This window comes from Chiloscyllium plagiosum, chromosome 19 (genome assembly GCF_004010195.1).
Source record: "Chiloscyllium plagiosum isolate BGI_BamShark_2017 chromosome 19, ASM401019v2, whole genome shotgun sequence".
NCBI lineage: Eukaryota > Metazoa > Chordata > Chondrichthyes > Orectolobiformes > Hemiscylliidae > Chiloscyllium > Chiloscyllium plagiosum.
Window position 1 is genome coordinate 16,993,619 of NC_057728.1, and position 20,558 is coordinate 17,014,176.

Sequence of the window (20,558 nt, forward strand, 5' to 3'; positions counted from 1 at the left end):
GAACAGTGATATTTCCATATTTGGGAACAGTTTGGAGGTGATCTTGTTTTGATTTACATGCTACTGTTAACCTCCCAGATGATGCAGGTTTAAGAGGTGTTACCAAAAAGTCCTTGTGGAATACATAACCATTTTAACAACTAGTGCACATCACAGGTTGGTTATACAGTTGGTGAAGGAAGTGATTGTTAAGGATGTTCTACTTGAGATGGTCTGGGTCAGCACTTCAGTGATGCAACTGTGGTATTTTACAAAATGACCTAGGCCTGGTGTTGTCCAGGTCTTGCTGTATGCTGGTACAGATTGCTTAATTATCTAAGGAATTACGAATGGAGGTAGATCATGTAATCCTCAGAAAAAAATTCCCTTACTACAGAAGGATGGTCAATAATGTAGTATCGGAAGATTTGTCCAGAGGAATTGCCTTGAGGAACTGCTACATTGAAGTTATGGGATTGAGATCCTTTGCAACCACCAACATCTTGCATTGTGCCAGATATGTTCATGGCTAAAACATTGCTTCCCAGTGATATTTACTGACTTCAGTTTCATTCTCTCATGCATTTAATGTTAATGCTAAAGTCCATGTCCTTCACTTCAACTATGAAACGTAGCTTTTCTATCCATGTTTGGAGCTCGTATTCATTTCTCATTTAATCAGGATTGGTCATCCGTGTTTTCAGATGAGTGAAGACATGCTTCACATCATGAATTTTACTGCAGTATAATTCTTTTGCTCCTTATGGTTCACAATGCCTCATGGTATGCAGTTCTGAGCTCTTATATCTCTTCTTAATAAATCTCTCTTAACATGCTTGTGATGCTACACAACAGAAAGAAGGGTGCTCTCAGAATGACTAGGACACCATCTTACTAGGACTCTACTCTGGTAATTTCTACCAATTTTGAATAGCTTCACTGATGGGTAATTTAGCAGGACAAGATAAAGTAGGTTTTCCCTCATGTTAGTTCAATCTCTACCTTCCGCAAGCCCAGTCTATCAGCTGTGTGCATCAGATCTTGGCCAGTTTAGTCAGTCGTGGTGTTAGAAAGCCACATTTGGTGATGGATGTTGAAATTGCATTTTGTTTCAGTTGCTTCTGTTACCATCTGCTTAAAAGCAGCATTCAGTACGAAAGAAAGCTGATTCATGAGCTGAGAGAAGGTGAGAAATTGAAATCCGGTTTCATTGTCCATGTTTAAGTTGACACTATCAAACTGTTTGAGGTTTCAAATCAATGTTGATCAAGCCGTTCCACCAGACTGCATACTTTTCTTTCTTTACCACTAGGTAATCCTACAGATAAGACAAACCATACCCTAGAATAGTAATGGACAAGTCTAGCACATTGGATGATGGTCATATTTTCAGAATCTTACTCTTTAAGGAATAGCCTGACAAGGATATGTAAAATAAGCAACCATCATTGGCACCAGCACTTATATGTTACTAAAGTGGACATTTTAGGATCATTGGGACTTGGGTCTATTTTTGTCACAACTGCCTAGATTGCAGCCAATTTGTAAATTCTGTTTTACTTTTTATAGTGGGTTGATCAATTTAGGAAGTCACTTCAGAGCACAGTTAAGAATCAATGATGTTGACATGGACCAGTCATATATGGCCTATCTGGATTTTGACAGCAAGTCTCTTTCTCTTAATTGCCATTACATTCTTGTTTTTTTTTCTGGACTTATCCTTCTTGCATTCATAATTGGTATAATTACCCCTCAAAAACAAACACCCTCAGCCCCTTTGTCCTTGAAAAATACCACCCATCTCCAATATCCCTTTTCCTTTCCGAAGTTTTCGAACTCTCTTTACTTACAGAAGCCAAATTGAAGTATTTTTGCCGTTTGAAAGAACTACATAAAAGGTAGGGAGTGAGATTGATCTTTTTAGCATAAATCAATGTATAATACAGTAGCTGTCCAGTTCTAACTGGTCTTCAATTCATCCATGAGATGCAAATCTTCCACTGCTCTAAGATTAGCAGAAGGGGAAGCAATTAGTAAATTGATCTTAACTGTCATGATAATGAATATTCCAGTTACCTTTCTGGGATGCAAGATAATTTGTCTATTGAAATGGGCAGCAAGTGATGTAAAACTTTATTATTTCTTCTTTTCTAGCTCTACTTTTGTGCATAAATACCAACTGGAAACACTTGTAATGCCACTTTCATTTCCATTGCCAAGGTTGGAATAAAACTAATAATTTTACTGAGATGTAATTTATTTTTTGTTTCACGCAGCAGCTAAAAATAATCCTTTCTCTATCATTTGTAAAGATAGGATCAAAAGCAATTCATACTGCAGTCAGAATTCCTCCCTTAAATCAAGCTGCATCAGGCTAAATTCCCACAGTTCTATTCATTATGTAGCTTATTTCATAGAAATTAATATGACCTGTATAATTTATTGAAGATAATTACAGATAATTAAAGTTTCGTTTAGTACAGGGATAAAGTAATGACCTTTTCCAATTCAATGTAGATCTGATGAGTATTGCTCATTTGAGTTCCCTAATGAAGTTTTCTTCCCCTTTTGTTACTTTCTGTTCTGAAGCCAGTGACCACCAATAGAGTGACCTTTAGATGACAACTGCCATAATGTAGCTAGCTGAAGTAGCTATCCTTCATTGCCGAGGCTTGGAATGTGAATGATGCTGGAGATGAGCACCTGTGACTTTGTAGTGCACACTGCTTTTTCAACCAAGATCAACAAGATCATACAGACCAGTGGCCAATTCCTTCCTCTTCTGTACTGTACCATGTACTAGATTGTGCATTTACTAACCATGTCCTTGAAGTAAAAAGGCTCATTTTAATGGACTTGCTGTGAAATGTATGTAACCACATAGTAACTGTGTTAACAAATTGTTAATACATAGAGTCATAGAGGTCAATAACATGGAAACAGGCCATTCAGCACAACTTGTCCATGCTGCCTAGTTTTCACAATTTAAACTAGTTCCATTTGCCTGTATTTGGTCCATATCTTTCCATACCTATCCCATCCATGTATCCATCAATATTTCTAAAATTATGAAATCGTACTCGCACCCACCACTACCTCTGGCAGCCTGTTCCAGACGCTAACCAACCTCTTGAAGAAATTGCCCCTCTGGACCCTTTTGTATCTAGGGTGTAGGTTTGCTCACTGAGCTGTAGGTTTGATATCCAGACGTTTCATTACCTGGCTAGGTAACATTATCACTGGCGACCTCCAAGTGAAGCGAAGCTGCTGTCTCCTTCTTTCTATTTATATCTTTCTCCTGGATGGGGTTCCTGGGGTTTGTGGTGATGTCATTTCCTGTTTGTTTTCTGAGGGGTTGATAGATGCATCTAGATCTGTGTTTCTTTATGGTGTTTTGGTTGGAGTGCCAGGCCTCTAGGAATTCTCTGGCATGCCTTTGCTTAGCCTGTCCCAGGATAGATGTGTTGTCCCAGTCAAAATGGTGGCTTTTTTCATCCGTGTGTGGGGCTATGAGGGAGAGAGGATCGTGTCTTTTTGTGGCTAGCTGGTGTTCGTGTATCCTGGTGGCTAACTCTGTTCCTGTTTGTCCTATGTAGTGTTTGTGGCAGTCCTTCATGGAATTTTGTAGATGACATTGGTTTTGTCCATGGGATATACTGGGTCTTTTAAGTTTGTTAGTTTTTGTTTGCGAGTGTACCTCTCCCCCTCTCACCTTTAAACCTATGGTCTCGAGTTTTAGACTACCCTACCAAGGGGAAAAGCTGTCAGCTATCTACCTTATCTATGTCTCATAATTTTATAGATGTCTATAAGGTCCCCCTCAGTCTCCTATGCTGTAGGGAAAATAAAATTCCAGCCTATCCAACCTTTCCTTATAATTCAAATATTCAAGTTCAGGTAGCATCCCAGTAATCTTTTCTGCATTCTTTCTAGTTTATTGGAATCCTTTATATAGTAGGGTGACCACAATTGCACAAAGTACACCAAATGTGGCTTCACCACTATCTTGTGCAGCTGCACGAAATGTCCCACCTCTTACACTCAATGTCTGACCAACGAGACCAAACATGATCAAGGCTTTCTTGGCCACCATGTCTACCTCTGACTCCATTTTCAAGGAGCTATGAACCTGTACTCCTAGATCTCTTTGTTCTAAAACACTCCCTAGGGCCCTACCATTGACTGTGTAACTCTTGCCCTAGTTTACCTTACCAAAATGCAACACATTGCATTTATCTAAATTAAACTCCATCTACCATTCCTCAGTCCATTGGCCCAGTCGATCAAGATCTTGCTGCATTCCCAGATGACCACCTTCACTTGTTCCACCAATCTTGGTGTCGTCCGCAGACTTACTAAATGTGCCCCCGAACTTCTCAGCCAAATCATTTATATTTATCTTTTACTGCTCAATTACTGCAGTCATGAATGTGATCTTTGATTAGGCTTGTTTTGTAATTTGTTATTTAGCTTATGCTCCTAATTACCTTTTGAGAAGGTTGGGTTAAACTGTCTCCATGAACTGTTTCAGTGTGTAGTGAAGCTACATCCACAGTGCCGATAGATGGGGAGTTACATGATTTTAACACCACAACAATGACGGATTGCCAGTGTGTGTCCAAACAGCGTGGTATATTGCCTGGAAGTGAAGTTAGTTTTTTTTAACATTGGTTCCTATGTATCTGCTGCTATTTTTCCCCTTCCTTTTCACTGGAAAAGTGAGTGAGAATTCAGTTACAGTAATGAATTACATAAATAGTTACCTTGGCCTACTGAAGATTAGGAGATTTTACTTTGGATTATAATTAGTAATGTACTTAAATGGGGAAGAGAATTGTAGGGTTACCATGAAGATTTATTCTTAAGTCTGTTGTTAAATAAAAAGGCTCAGTGGTCGACATGTTTGTATATAAAGAGGAACAGATCACCACATCCAGGCTTTCATATAATGAATGGCTGTTTAGCTTAGTTAATCAATTACCTGAACCAGACATAAGCCAACTTCTGAGAAGACAAATGCAAAAAGAGGAAGCAAACAAGGCAAGGTTCAAACTTGGCTCCTTAGGTTTAGATTTGAGAAAACTGATTGGCATGCACTTTCTCAGATTCACTTACAAATGCTGGCAGTTTAGAAAAAGTACTGGAGACCAACTACCACCCTGAAACACCTCCAAGAAAGGAGGGATGGAAACAAGCAGTTGACATTTTTTAAAACTAAACACCTAGGTCACAGGCTTATCACAGTCTAGGAGCCATGTACTGCAGGGATTCTATGATCCTATTGTCTTATATGGACTGCACAGATAAGTTGTTGCTTCAATATGTGTTTTAAAAGACTGTCTGACAGAATATTTACGTGTTTGAGCTATGATAGGCATTGCTTTCTTTGTATCGATACACAAAGTCTGATCTGCTGACAATGTGCAACACAAAAATGTGTAAAAATAGTCACCATCTAGACTTGAAACATTAGTTTGCTTTCTCTCTCTGGATGCTGCCTGACCTGCTGTGATCTCCAGCAGGTTGTGGTTTCCAGCAGCTGCAGGAATTTGTTCCTACCATACCTAACAATATAGTTTTCATTCTGATCAGTTGACACAGGCAGCAGTTTCAAACTCCCCATCAAAATCCAGAGCCTTCAGGTTTTTGAGTGCCTGAAGCCAGGTATAACTCTGTAATGACAATAAACCTCTTCTAGGAATTGGGGTGGGGGAAGGAGCCTCTGCCTTCAGACCATAACAAGGAAAGAAAGCATCACATTGTAAATAGCTTTAACCACAAAATAGACATCAGAAAATTAAAGATCGCCAGTATTATTTTAGTATTCCATAGACAATGCAAATCAGATTCTTCATACCATGTCTTCTTTGAAAGATCCTTCAGGTTGTACAAGTCATACTTTAATAACAGCTCATTGCATTACAGCAGTTTTCACTGTAGCAGGGAAGTGAACAATACTAACTGCAGCATTATCTTGAGTCAGAAAGCAGAAGGTTCTGAAATGTTGGCTGCAAAATTCAGCCAAGTAGCAGTCACATCTTCAGTGCAACAGACATAGTTTTGGGTGCAAAATGGTATTTGCCCAATGTGCATGTCCTTCTGATGCAGCGAAAACTGGATTCTATTTTGGCAAGGGTGTTACAGCATGGTCTCTGTAAGTGCTAGGGGTTGGTTAGCTCAGTTGATTTGATGGCTGGTTTGTGACATAAAGTGACCTCAACAGCACAGGTTCATTTCCCATAGCTAGAGTCGCTATGAATGTTCCACTTTCTCGATCTCACTCCTGCTGAGATATGATGACCCTCAGGTAAGTGGTCACCAATCATGTCTCTCTAATAAGACAGCAGCCTTATGGCCTTCTGGAATTATGGTGACTTTACCTACACGTGTGCATCAGATGCATGCAAGTAGGGAGATCATGACATCAGTTAATAATGTTAGGCTATAGTGTCTTGGTGAGTTGCTGTAGTATATCTGGTTGATGTTATACAATGCTGCCAGTGTATTTAATTGGTGGAGGGAGTGAATATTTAAGGTAGTAGATAGGGTACCAATCAAGCAAGTTGACCAATTGTTTTTGCACATTCATCTCTCAACGAGACAACTGAAAAATGTTCCATCATACTCCTTCCTTTGGCATTGTAGCTGTTGAACAGGTTTTTGAATTTCAGGAGGTGTTCCTTGCTACAAAAATGCCAGCCTCTGATCTACCCTTATTAGCCACAGTATTGAAACAATTGGTCCAGTTCAGCTTTTGGTCTGTGGTAACCTTCAGGATGTTGAAAGCCAGTATATTTATATTCATTGTTCCATAGAAAACAAAGCAGGAGTAGGCCATTTGGCCCATTTATCCTGCTCCAGCTTTCATTAAGAGCATGGCTGATCTATCCATCATCTACCAGGTAAAAGTACATCCAACTGTGTCTTAAAAATATTTAATGAAGCAGTCTGTACTGCTTCCTTGGGCAGACAATTCCATAGATTCACTACTCTCTGGGAAAAGCAGTTCCTCCTCATCTCTGCCCCGAATCTACTTCCCCTAATCTTGAGATGATGTCCCCTAGTCCTAATCTTACCCATCAGTGGAATCAGTTTGCCTCCCTCGATCTTATCTAATCCTTTCATAATTTTATATGCTTCTATAAGGTCCCCTCTCATTCTTCCATATTCTAGCAAGTAGAGTCCTAGGCAGCTCAACCTCCCAACATAGAGTAACCCCCTCATCTCTGAAATCAACCTGGAGAACCTCCTCTGCACCACCTCCAAAGCCAGGTTATCCGTTCTCAAGTAAGGAGACTAGAACTGCGCGCAATACTACAGGTGCAGCCTTACCAATGCCTTGTAGAATTGCAGCAGAACCTCCCTGCTCTTAAACTCAAACCGTCTAGCAATGAAAGCCAATATTCTGTTTGCCTTCCCTGATTTCCTGTTACACCTATGAATGAACTTTTGGCAATTCATGTACAAGCCCTCATAACCTTGTAATTCTTTATCCCAGAGGTTGAGAATGCTCACTCATGCGTGTTCAAGACAAAACAGTAGATTTCTGGACACCAAATCAATCAAAGAGAAAGGTCAAGAGTAAATTTTTCCATGATTTTGTTCGATGGAACAGCAGGCTTGAGAGGCTTAATGGATTATTACTACTGTTTTATCTTATACTTTCATGACATCAATATCGTAAGACTGGTTAGGCCACTGTTGGAATATTGCATGCAATTCTGGTCTCCTTCCTATCGGAAAGATGTTGTGAAACTTGAAAGGGTTCAGAAAAGATTTACAAGGATGTTGCCAGGTTTTTTAGATTAGATTACATTACAGTGTGGAAACAGGCCCTTCGGCCCAACAAGTCCACACCGACCCGCCGAAGCGCAACCCACCCATACCCCTACATTTACCCGTAACGTAACACTACGGGCAATTTAGCATGGCCAATTCACCTTACCTGCACATCTTTGGACTGTGGGAGGAAACCGGAGCACCCGGAGGAAACCCACGCAGACACGGGGAGAACGTGCAAACTCCACACAGTCAGTCGCCTGAGGCGGGAATTGAACCCAGGTCTCTGGCGCTGTGAGGCAGCAGTGCTAACCACTGTGCCACCGTGCCGCCCACTAGGTTTGGAGGGTCTGAGCTACAGAGAGAGGCTGAACAGGCTGGGGCTGTTTTCCCTGGACCATCGGAGGCAGAGGGGTAACCTTATAGAGGTTTACAAAATTATGAGGGGCATGGATAGGATAAATAGGCAAAGTCGATATGGGCCAGGTGCTGGCAGGTGGGACTAGATTGGGTTGGGATACCTGGTCGGTATGGACAGGTTAGACCGAAGGGTCTGTTTCCATGCTGTACATCTCTATGACTCTATCACACTCCTAAGTCCCTCTGCACAACATGCTGCAGTCTTTCACCATTTAAATAATACTCTGACCTACAACTTTTACTTCCAAAATAGATAATCCCACATTGCACTCCATCTGTCCAATCACATCTTAATCTCTTTGGAGTCCCTCTATGGGATCACACTCTTAATTAAGGATGAGATTAGGGTGATAAGGAGAGATGATATAGGATCTAAGGAGCAAAATATTGAATCCATCTGGGTGGAGATCAGGAATAGTAAATGGAAAAAGGCACTGGTGGGAGCAGTCTACGGGCCACCCAATAACAATGCTACACTGGCACAGGCGATCAAGCAAGAAATATCTGACCCATGTAAGAATGGAACAGCAGTAGTCATGGGGGACTTTAACATGCACATTGATTGGCCAAATCAAGTTGATAGAGGCACTCTTAAAGAGAAGTTCATAGAACTCATCTGTGATAACTTCTTGAACAGCATATTACCATTGGTTTATGTGGTTGGTCCAGTTCAATTTCTGGTCAATTGTAACCCTGAGGGCATTGATAATAGGGCATTCAGTGATTGTAATGCCATTGAATGTTGACAGCAGATGAGATTCTCTCACTGGGGATGGTCATTTCCTGTTTGGGAATATTATTTGTCACTAGTCAGATGTTCACAACGGTATAATTATCATTGTGTTAATATTACATGCATTACTTATATTGTAATTTTATAAAGAAGTATGATTTGTCTTTGAGCCAAAAACATTGTATTTGTATCACTGCCAGAGGGTATGTGGCTGATTTTTGTTGATTCAGGTCAGCCACACAAAAATCAGACAGACTGGTATGTTATCTCAGTAGCTGTTACAAAAGGGAGCCATTTGGAATTCATTTACCTCCTTGGACTAAAATGGGTTTTTGATGGCATGAAAATCCAAAGCTTCTGACACGTGCAAGAGACTGGAAGAAATCCCCTGCAGGGAATTCCAGCCTAATTGACCTGGCTTGTGCAACAGCCATTCATTAGAGGTTAGCATAGAAACCATTTTAGGTTTGATCTGCATAAACGTCTGAAATTCCAAAAATAAATCCGTCACAAAGGCAACTAAGAGGCAACAACTTCAATAATTGCAACAATAAGAAAAATATCTTGGCAAAAGAGTGAGTTTTGTTTTTCAGAAATTAACTGCAGATCTGCCAACTTAGTCCAGGCAATCTGCAAGTGCCTTACCTGCAGAGTTATTAAAGTACAAGAAATCTTTCCTCCATCTGAAACACGTTGACTCTAACAGCTACCTCTAGAACCATCATAGCTGCTGACTTTTGACTTCAAGGGTTAACCTTTTCAGTAAAGTAACAAGTCACTTCCTGGTCCCAAACCTCTGAGACTCTTCAGCATTCTCTCCTTGAAAGCATTCTTTGTGTCTTGCCTGCATTTGTATTAATCTTGGGATCTTTATTTTTTAAATTAACAGCATTATCCCTTTATAAACCAATCTTGAATTTCTTTTTAAACAAATGCTTGACTGCTGGCCCATTTTAATTTGAGTCAAACAAATGTTTCGAGATGTTGGCTAAAGAAGCTACGTTTTTAAAAAAAGCTACCCAGCCTTCAGGTCAGCATCGACCACAACATCACACAACACTGCCATGGCAACTTCTGCAAGACATGCCAGATCATTGACATAGATACTACCACCACACGTGAGAACATGACAGATGCTCATGTGACTCGGCCAATGTTGTCTACCTCCTACTGGCAACACCATGCAGATGTTGTGACAACAGATGAATGGACACCACCCAATAATCACCAGACAGGAATATTTCCTCCCAATTGGGGAACACTTCAGCGATCAGGGACATTCAGACTCGATCTTTGGGTAAGCATCCTCCCAAGGTGGCCTTCGAGGTAAACAGCAATGCAGAATTGCCAATCAGAAACTGATAGCCAAATTCCATACCCATTCACACCTCAACTTGAGTTCATGTCACACTGCATGTAACTCCACCACACTTCTGTTTTTGTAAAATCTTTCTTATTGTCCTGTTTCACACCATCATCTGGGTAACTTGTTATGATCTCTCTACCTTAATTAGTTTGTACAGTTTTGGATTACTTCTTAATTTGGTTAGACCACTAGCATGTGACTCTTATACCTATCATATTCTTCCAGCCACTTGGTTTGTCTCCAGCACCACATTATTTCTAATTTCTTGTAATTATCTCTCTGCCTCACTTAATCAGATTATAAATCATCCCATCACGTGTAAAGCTGTTGTCACTTTATTCACACCATCTGACACTCTTGATCACCAGCAGAGGCTTATTATTATTCAGCTTGCTGACACTCCACTCACATCCTTTGTATGACCTTTTGATCTTTCTGATTATAAGTTCTGTGCCTAGGTGTCCTGTCTTCAATTTACTTGACAAAGGGGCAGTGCTGAGAAAGCTTGTGATTCCAAATAAGCCTGTTGGATTATAACCTTGTGTCATGTGACTTCTAACCTTGTCCACCCTAGTCCAGCACCTCCACATTACAATTCACAGACCACGCATCAGGCATGCCTAGAGGCTGAGAGTCAGCCTAGGTACGGATATTATCTGGGTCTTGTTACATATGAATGAAGATTGTTTGAGTATCTGAGGAGTCACAAAGTGGTTCTGAATGTTGTACAATCATCAGCAAACATTTACACTTCTGACCTTGAGATGGTGGGAAAATGGCTGGTGAAGCAGCTGAAGGTGAATGGGCCGAAGACATTATCCTGAGGAACTCCTGCAGAGATGTCCTGGAGCTAAGATGATTGACCTCGATCCATCTCAGCCATTTTCTTTTGTGCTAGCTATGTATCACTGAACCAATGGCGAGCTTACTCGCTGATTCTGAGTGTTAGTGTTGTTAGGGCTCCTTGATGCCTCATAATGTCAAATGGTGCCTTGATGTCAGGGGCTGTCACTTTTGCACCACTTCCATGTTCAGATGAAGACTGTCATAAGGTTGGAGCTGAGTGGCCCAAGCAGAATTCAAAAGGAATATCAGTGAGCAAGTTATTGCATAATAAATGATACTTGATAGCACTGGCAACCACCCCTTTCCATCACTTTATTCTCAATCATCAGTAAAGTACGGGCAGTAATTAATAGGTTTGGATTTGTCGTGCATTTTGTGGTCTGAACATATCTGAGCAATTTGTTGACTGTAAAATGCAATTCAGTATGACTCTCAGGCTGTTGCTTGAATAGAGTCGGCCAGCTGTCTTAATTTTGTTCCTGAGGAAGACTTTGCAGGTTTGACGGGGCTGTGTGCACTGTTACCATTTTTATGGCCAAGGGCAATGCCGAGTGGTCTGTCAGGTTCACGTTTGATAGATTTTTCAGCAGATGGATATGAATGAATGTCTTGCTCTCACCCCTCAGAATATTTAAGGATGGGTAATGTCAGCAATGTCATGGTCAGCGATATTCCTATCCCATGTAATGGTGGAAAGTGAAGCAAGCAGCATATAATTGCTGTGGTCTGCACCAAGATGGATGGCACCAAAACGTTGCCACCTCTTGTGATGGGAAAGTTCAACAACCCACCTTGCTTTGCAAATATCAAGACATGAACTGCACAAAGTGAGGTTGACAAAACTGATCAGATGATCTCCATTTTTTTTGAAGCATGGATCAGGAAATTGGACGACATGTCTTCGTGTACGATGAGAGGATGTTGTTTGGATGACCCCAAAGAGTCTGATGAATGCTCACCCACTCACCAGTCTGCTTCTCTCATTGAAGCCTCGCAGGATTTCACACTGCAGCATGGAAACCCTTCCTGGTGCTTTGATGACGTAGAGAGCTTGTTTGAAGACAGCACACTCAGCCAATTTTCTAGAATGGAGTTTGTCCAGTGCCACATCCCACTGTTTCTCTCTGCTTTTATCGTATAAGCTCAGTCTATTGTCAAGTGGAAATAAATTGAAAAGTAAAGATGTTTTACGACACATTTACCACATCATTGTGCTTTAAATTTTTTTAACCAAGTGTGTTTGTCAGCAAATCAGGTTACATGAGTTTCCTCAGCTAACTCAAAGCTCCATTTAACATGAAGGTGTGGGTAGATACCCTGTGATTCAACTTCATGTTATTTTACTGAAGATTATATAGAGTATGAGCTACAAGGTCACAGAACAGGCAGTAAAGTACCCAAGTGTAGCAAATGGGCAGGTGAGTGAATGGTACACATTTTCACCAAAGAATGCACAATAGCTCAAGTAGAGATAGTGTTTTAATGTATTAACAATCTAATAGTTTTATTGAAAATCTATTATCAGGACGGATTGTCATTTGCAAGGCATTTATTGCATCTGAAATTGCCCCATAAAGGGATGGTTAGGGTAGATGCAGGTCAGATGTTTCCCCTGGTTGGGGGAATCTAGAACCAAGGGGCACAATTTAAAAAGAAGCTGGATGCCATTTAAGACCAAGATGAGAATTTATTTCAGTCGGAGAGTTGTGAACCTGTGAAACTCTGTACTCCAGAGCATTGGGGAATCTCAGTCTTTGAGTATATTTAAAGTGGAAGTTGATAATCATTTGATCCTCAATGACATAAAGGGTGATGAAGATAGTGTGGGGAAAGGTATTAAAGTGTTCTTTCAGCCACAATTATCATAAATCCTTGAGCGGGCTGGATGAACTGAAAGATCTACTCTGCTCCTGTGTTCCTTTGCTGTTCTTTTGGACTTGCAAGTCCACTTCAGAAGATTAACAGTCAATCAAGTTATTGTAAAACAAGTGTTCATATATTTCATGCTGAAAAATGATGGCAGGCCACCTTATCTATTGAACAGTAGATTATTTTTCCTCGGGTAGTGTCCCCTTTGCTTTCAGAACAATTGTCATCACCCGCTTACATGTTGCCACTTATGACACCAAGCCTTAGTGTATTTACAGTAGTGCAGCTAATGAACACTTTATAAATCATGTGATGGCACTCATTGTAGACTTCCTGTGAATATTCCCTCATGGAATACAATGGAGGAAAGCCAAATACACTGTAATGAAAACTCTGGCAGCAGCAACTGTTTGTTCCCTTGGCATTATGCAAAAGCCAGCTGAAGAAGGATTCTACTTGGATGATTCTACCAAGATTTATTTACCGAAGGTGTACCAGAACATTCTACACTTGTCTGTATACATTGAGGTCTGAATTTTAGATGGGGCAATATTAACAGCTCGGAACCTGAAATTGTGATTAATAGTGATGTATTGAAATAGGTAAAACAAAGAAAATCAGAAATCTTGTACCTGTCACATCCATAAACAATGGGTGGAAACGAAACTTTGTAGCAAGAAATATTTTTGAACATAATGTAATTAGAGGTAATACGTTAAGAATGTCTCCACTGGTTCACATTTTGTCTATAGACTCACAGCAGAATGTGGTATAAGTAATTTCTTCTAACAAACACTTTTGTGCTTTGTCTGCTTACAGATATTGATGAATGTTTAGTAAATAATGGTGGATGTGATCATTTCTGTCGGAATACTGTTGGCAGCTTTGAGTGCAGTTGTCGAAAAGGCTACAAGCTTCTGACAGATGAGCGATCTTGTCAAGGTCAGTCTCCATTCACATTACACCCTGTCTGTCTTGTCTTGTTTACTCATCGCTGTCAAAAATGAGGTGCTTTTACAAGTATTTGAGAGAATCACAATCGTTGGGAACTAGTGTTCAGCATACAAAGAAAAGATTGTGTTTGTTTGTGTTCTAAGCTTCTTTAGAAAAAGAAGTTCCTCTTTGTTGTAGTGTGGACAGCATTTTATAGTCAGGCACATATGCAAGTGAGATCTCTAACACTTACAATAATGGTGTTATTTGACACTCGAGAGTAAGTTTAAAATGTTTATGTTGGCATTTCATGATAAAATGCAACAGGTTAGATTGCATGGCTAGGCAGAAAGTTGACAGTAACTGATCAGTTGCACATCACCTATTTCACTTGAATTCCCTTAACATTGACAGGCCCTGCATTAGTCAAAGAGATGTACAGCATGGAAACAGAACCTTTGCTCCAACCCGTCCACACCAACCAGATATCCTAACCTAGTCCTGTTTGCCAGAATTTGGCCCATATCCCTCTAAACCCTTCCTATTCATATACCCCTCCAATCACCTTTTAAATGTTGTAATTGTACACCCTCCACCACTTCCTCTGGCAGCTCATTCCATACACGCACCACCCTCTGTGCGAAAACATTGCCCCTTAGTCTATTTTAAAGCTTTTTCCTCATCTTAAACCTCTAGTTTTGCTCCCCGCACCTCAGGGAAAAGACCTTGTATATTTACCCTATCCATGCCACTCATGATTTTATAAACCTCTATAAGGTCACCCATCAGCCTCTGATGCACCAGGGAAAATAGCCCCAGCCTATTCAGCCTTTCCTTATAGCTCAAAGCCTCCAACCTTCACAACATCCTTGTAAATCTTTTCTGAACCTTTTCAAGTTTCACAGCAGCCTTCCAGTAGGATGGAGACCCAGAACTGAACGCAGTATTCTAAAAGTGGCCTCACCGATGTCCTGTACAGCTGTAACATGACTTCATGACTCCAATACTCAATGCACTGACCAATAAAGGCAAATATTTCAAATACCACCTTCACTATCTGATCTACCCGAGACTCCACTTTCAAGGGACTGTGAACCTGAACTCCAAGGTCTCTTTGTTCAGCAGCATTCCCCAGGATCTTACCATTAAGAGTATAAATCCTGCCCTGATTTGCCTTTCCAAAACACAGCCCCTCACATTTATCTAAACTCCATCTGCCTTTCCTCGGCCCATTAGCCAATTTTATCAAAATCCCATTATATTCTGAGATAACCTCCTTAGCTGTCTGCTACACTTCTGATTTTGGTGTCATCTGTAAACTTCCTAACTATACCTCCTATGGTCACATCCAAATATTTTTATAAAGACGAAAAGCAGTGATGCAATACCAATCCTGTAGCACACTGCTATTCACAGCCCTCCAGTCTGAAAAGCAACCCTCCACCATCACCTTCGAAACAGTTACGTTTCCAAATGGTTAGTTCTCCCTTTATTCCTTGCTGACCAGTCTACCGTGAGCAACCTTGTCAAAAGCCTTTCTAATGTCCATATAGATCGCATCTGCCCTCATCAATCCTCTTTGTCTCTTCCAGTTTCAGTGATCAGATCTCTTCCAAATGGCCTCAGCTCAGATTGGGAGTGGAGATAGAGCACTCACCCTGATTTTTGCCTGGCAGAGCTAGACATCAAACTAATATACTACAAATTTAGACCTTGTAGAAAAGATCTGTTGTTCAAATCTGTTAAGTAAGTCTATGAAAAATATAAGCAATGGGTGAGAACTGTATTTGGAGACAATTATTTACATGATTTTTCTCGTGAATGTCTACATTTTTTCTTAGATAGTAAACAGCATGATGCAGTAATGTTTATTATGAGACCAAATTATAGGGAGAAAAGTATTTGTGCAATGCACTCTTCTGATGCATTGACACACTGGGGTCATGGGACCAGGCTTAGCTCCAGCTTTTATTGGCTTTAGGAGTCAAACCGAAGACTAATGAATTGACCTTGTCAGTAAAATGCAATCTGAGCTCAGGGTCAAAATCATCCAGCAGTTTTATGCCGACCTTTACATTGCTTCATAATTCTGAGTTAAGCAAGTTGATCAAATTCATATGTTAAAATTTTCGCTCCAAATCTTTGAAATGGAATAACAAACCATTTTGACAAAATACTTTGGAGCCAAGCAGCAAATATTACTGGCTCCAAATTTGTGGTTTGATTTCTCCTTTGGTTCCAACTTTGGTTCTGTTGGCTCTTTGTTTGCTGATGTTGGATTTCAAAGGTTAAAATATTAGTGTCACAAATACTAAGCATTTCAAACATAAATTCACCGCTAATACAAATTCACCGTGGGCTTGGCTCTTGTCCACACGGAAGGGACAGGTTGGGATTAGGAAAGTGCAGGAGATTTCAAGCCCTGCTCCCAACCTCAAACACATTGGGTGGAATCTTCTCACCTTTGCTTCTGCTGGAAGGACGGGCCCATTTTCTGACTGGCACCCGTCCAATTGATGTGCACATTTTATTGTCCCTCCTTCTCGGTACCTGCCTCCTGTTCCCTTGCCAATGAGGGCGGGTGAGTGGGATAACAGATCTAAAGCAATAATGAACAATGTCTATATGCAGAGCCCAGCTGTAATGTTTACAGTAAAGACAAATCCAGCACCAGGGAATATGTGAAAAGGCTGTCCGCTGGACCACAGAATCTGGAAGTCTCTGAGGCTGGTGATTCGTACAAATCCACCTCGCAAAGCAGGCACAGCCTCAAGTTAGTGCACGAGTTGAATTGTGGTGCAGGAGAGCTGGATCCAGTGCCTGGAAGTGTTCAGTGATTCAATGTTGGCTGACAGAGTTAGTGTCCTACAATGTAAAACTGCCAGCCATCACTCTCTCCCCTCCCTCACTTTCTCCTGCACAGCTCACTGAAGATCACACCTTGATGTCATACACACTTCTTTCTCTTCAGCGTCCTCCTTGAATATCCAACTTGACAGTTATCATTCACACTAACTTTAAGACCTATTGCTTTCTCACTCCTGTTTTTCGGTAACCATCCTCCATTTCTCAGCAATCTTTTCATCCCTCACACTGTGAATCTGATGCCTTTAAACTGGGAAATGGAACGTAATGTGAGAAAGAGAGAGATTATCCATTTTGGCTGGAAGAATAGAGGAACGGAATATTATTGAAATGTAGAAGGACTGTAGAAAGCTACAGCAGAGAGGGATTTGGGCTCCTTGGTGTGGAAATCATAAAAAGCTAGTGTCCAATTTCAGGCACTAAGAAAAGGAAGTGAACTGTTAGCCATAATTTCATAAGAAATGGTGTAGAAAAATGGGGAGGTCTTGCTCAAACTATACAAGGCACTGTCAATGCACATAAAGAATATTGTGAACCATTTTGATAGTCCTAAACAAGGAAAGACACTAGAATTGGAGGCGGTTCAGAAAGGTTTTGCCAAGATGATCCTGGGTATGGACAGACTGTTATGTGAGGAGAGGTTCAGTAGATTACATTTAGTAAAATGAAAAGCAACCTCGTTGAAACATAGAAGATTCACAGGGGTCTTGACAAGCTAGATGCAGAGAGGTGTTTCGCTCTTGTGGGAGATTCTAGGACCAAAGGGCAAAATCTCAAGTTAGGGAGTTGCCCATTTAAAACTGTGGTAAGGATTTTTTTCTTTCTCTGAGGGTAGTGAATCTGTGGAATTTTTACCCAGATGGCTTGTGAGGCTAGATCATTAAGCATATTCAAGACTGAGACAGATATCTTAATCGTTCTGGGAATTATCATGAAGAGACAAAGATGGTAAAGTGGTGTTGAGGATGATTAGATCAGCCATAATCTTGTTGACTGACAGAACAGACTCAATGGGCTGAATGGCCTGATTCTGCTCCTATGTGTGAATAAGGTGCCTACAACATCAAGATGGGCAGAGAACATGGTGGAGCTGCATTCATGGCCAAACTGACCTTGTTGGAGGAAGAAACCCTCAAGATTTGCAGGGTGACATCTGTGCAGATCATTGGTGCTGGACAGATGGAGATGTCCCGAGACATGGTGGCAGCATTCGATATCATACTACCACTTGGTACTTAGTCATCAATCAAGTTAAATCAATGTCACAATAGGCTAAATTTCACAATCTGCTCAGTGCTAACCTGGAACCAAATTGACCCATGACAGCATGGGTCTCTCTAAACTCTGACAAGAGTGGGACTAGCACTGTCCCTCAGCACAATTGCACACACCTCAGTCAGTGTCTTGGATAGTGTTACAAACTGGGTGAGGAGGGAGTCAAATGATTCCCCTTTTCCCCATTCCTCATTTCAACGCAACACTTTATTTTAAGCAATGTACTTACTAGTTCAATGAGTGTTTAACTATTTCCATGCTGTGTAAAAGACTCAAAACAAGTTTCTTCAGTTTCTAGGAGACAAAAGGGATGACTTTTTTTGTTAGAACCAAGTCAAAGAGAAAGATAAAAAAAACACTCTGCTGTTCACACATATGCTCTGAGACCATCTCTCCCCCTCTCAGATTGCAAAATGGAAGGATCAATGAACAGTAAGTTGCTGATTTGACGAACCTCAGTGGCCCTGGATCAGTACTGAGGTGATTTCAGGATGTAACTGGAAGATTGGTTTTTATTGGAGACAGAGCTGCAGGTTCATTTTTTAAAATCAATGTCTGCAGCACTGAAGGGTACTAAAATAGCAGACAGGGTTTGAAACTTGTAGATCCTCTGGAAAGCGATCAGTCACCTTCAGTTTCTCATGTGCTTATCTTGGTCTGCAGAGAAACAACTTGCTTAAACACACACAAAGTCAGCTGGCTTGTTGTAAACCCACTTTCTCATTAATTGCTCAGTTAGCCCAAATGTAATTGTGATAGAATGGAGTCCAGGTACATGTCTTGTATGATGAGATGATGTCTGAAGAAATTCCTTTTGTAGCTAGAATCCTATTGTTCAGGTTTCTCTCCATTTGGCAGCGGACGCAGGTAGTTGGGTGTTTTGCTGATGGGTAGGAGATGCACAATGAGTGGTCTTCTCAAAGTGCTTCCCCTTATTATCCTTGCCCTTCTCACCATTCCCTCACCTTGTGCCCCATATGTTGTTTCCTGCCTCAGTGGCTGAGCTTGCTTTTACACAGGGAAAATGGGTTAGTCTTTGGCGGTATCCTCTGAGGCTGCAAAACCCAGAACATGTTCACCACCGGTGTCTGGAGTCCGAGCAGTTTACCTTCTAGATCTAAGGCGACAGAGTAGGTATCATGGAAATGAGATGGAAATCATCAGAGGTCATGGTCTTATTGTACAAAGAGAACTACTGGGTTCCTTATTTCATTTTTAGTGTTTAGCGTCATCTGCAAACTTTGAAAGATTTTTTAAAAAGTTTGACACTATGTAATAGAACCAGTGCAGGCACAATGAACTGACTGTCATCCTCCTACGCTATCACAGTTCTGTGGTTCCATGTCTGTGTTTCACAGATGCTCTTTATTTGATTCAAAGCACCGGTTTATATGAACTGCACACCAACGTGGCCTCTAATGTGGGGATTTCTCCAGTGACCCTGGTCCATTTAATTCTGGAGAATGGAATGAGCTACCCAGATGAGGAGGGAAAACTGTAAATGTGGTGATTGGCTGGTCATAGGGAAGTGGTTTGCTGATATTTGGGAAGGTGGGTTTTGCGAAAAGTGTGAGGGAACTTTTTCAAAGCTGTAATCGTGCCTAGAGAGACTATGGACTTTCAGGACATTTTCACCCCTCAAACTCTGGAAACCACTTCCACCAAGCTGGGAAAATGATGGCCGAAATCTTAGAAGATTTGTCAGTGAAAGGCAGGGGATGTTGCATTATTTGATGTTCCAGCTTTTGGAAACAATATTAAACTAAGATCTAAACTGCCATCCAGGGTCCTTGTAAATGAGCCATACCCATATTTAAAAAAATAAGCTTCTTAACAAGCAGTTTTCTGACACTGATACCAGATTAACTAGTTACTTATTTGCTGCTGCTTGTGGAACTATGTTGAGCACTTTTGCCTGCATTTTAAGATACTGCAATTCAAAAACCAATTATAATTTGGTTAAAAGTTAACATTGAACCAGGCCAATATACATTATTTTCAATGTGTTGTACATGAATGCTTTCCTTTTTCTAGCTATATTGGATGTCTTCAATAGTAGTTAAACATACAGCAGTTTATGGTATTACATTTTTGGAAACCATTGCATTGAAATTGAGCAAATAAAACTTACCATTGTTCAGTACATTTTATTGCACAAATGTATTTTTGCAAAGTTGATGTGAAATGTAAGTCACACAAATATTTGGCATTTTTATCAGGTTTATTCATTTTTGCTGTTTTCCATTTGAAAACAAACCAAAACCCTATTGTTGAAATAATGCAACTTTGTGTGCCAAACTATGCCTTTTGGGAAGCACGGGTTTATATATGGCTAGTGATGAGTTACAAGACAGCGATTCTGTCATTCAGAATTGCATCAACTGTTAGGATAATTCCCAAGACCATTGCAAAAATGAAGACTCATTAAGGGCAGCACGGTGGCACAGTGGTTAGCACTGCTGCCTCACAGCGCCAGAGACCCGGGTTCAATTC

At 40.7% G+C, this 20,558-nt stretch overlaps 1 protein-coding gene across 2 annotated transcripts in view; it reads left to right on the forward strand.

The window, feature by feature from the left end:
• scube1 (signal peptide, CUB domain, EGF-like 1) overlaps positions 1–20,558 on the forward strand; it is a 282,056-nt gene that overhangs the window by 184,853 nt on the left and 76,645 nt on the right. For both annotated transcript variants that reach the window (XM_043709200.1, XM_043709201.1), the window contains one exon: positions 13,812–13,934. In XM_043709200.1, the coding sequence (XP_043565135.1) occupies positions 13,812–13,934 (123 nt within the window). The remainder of the gene's footprint in view (positions 1–13,811; positions 13,935–20,558) is intronic.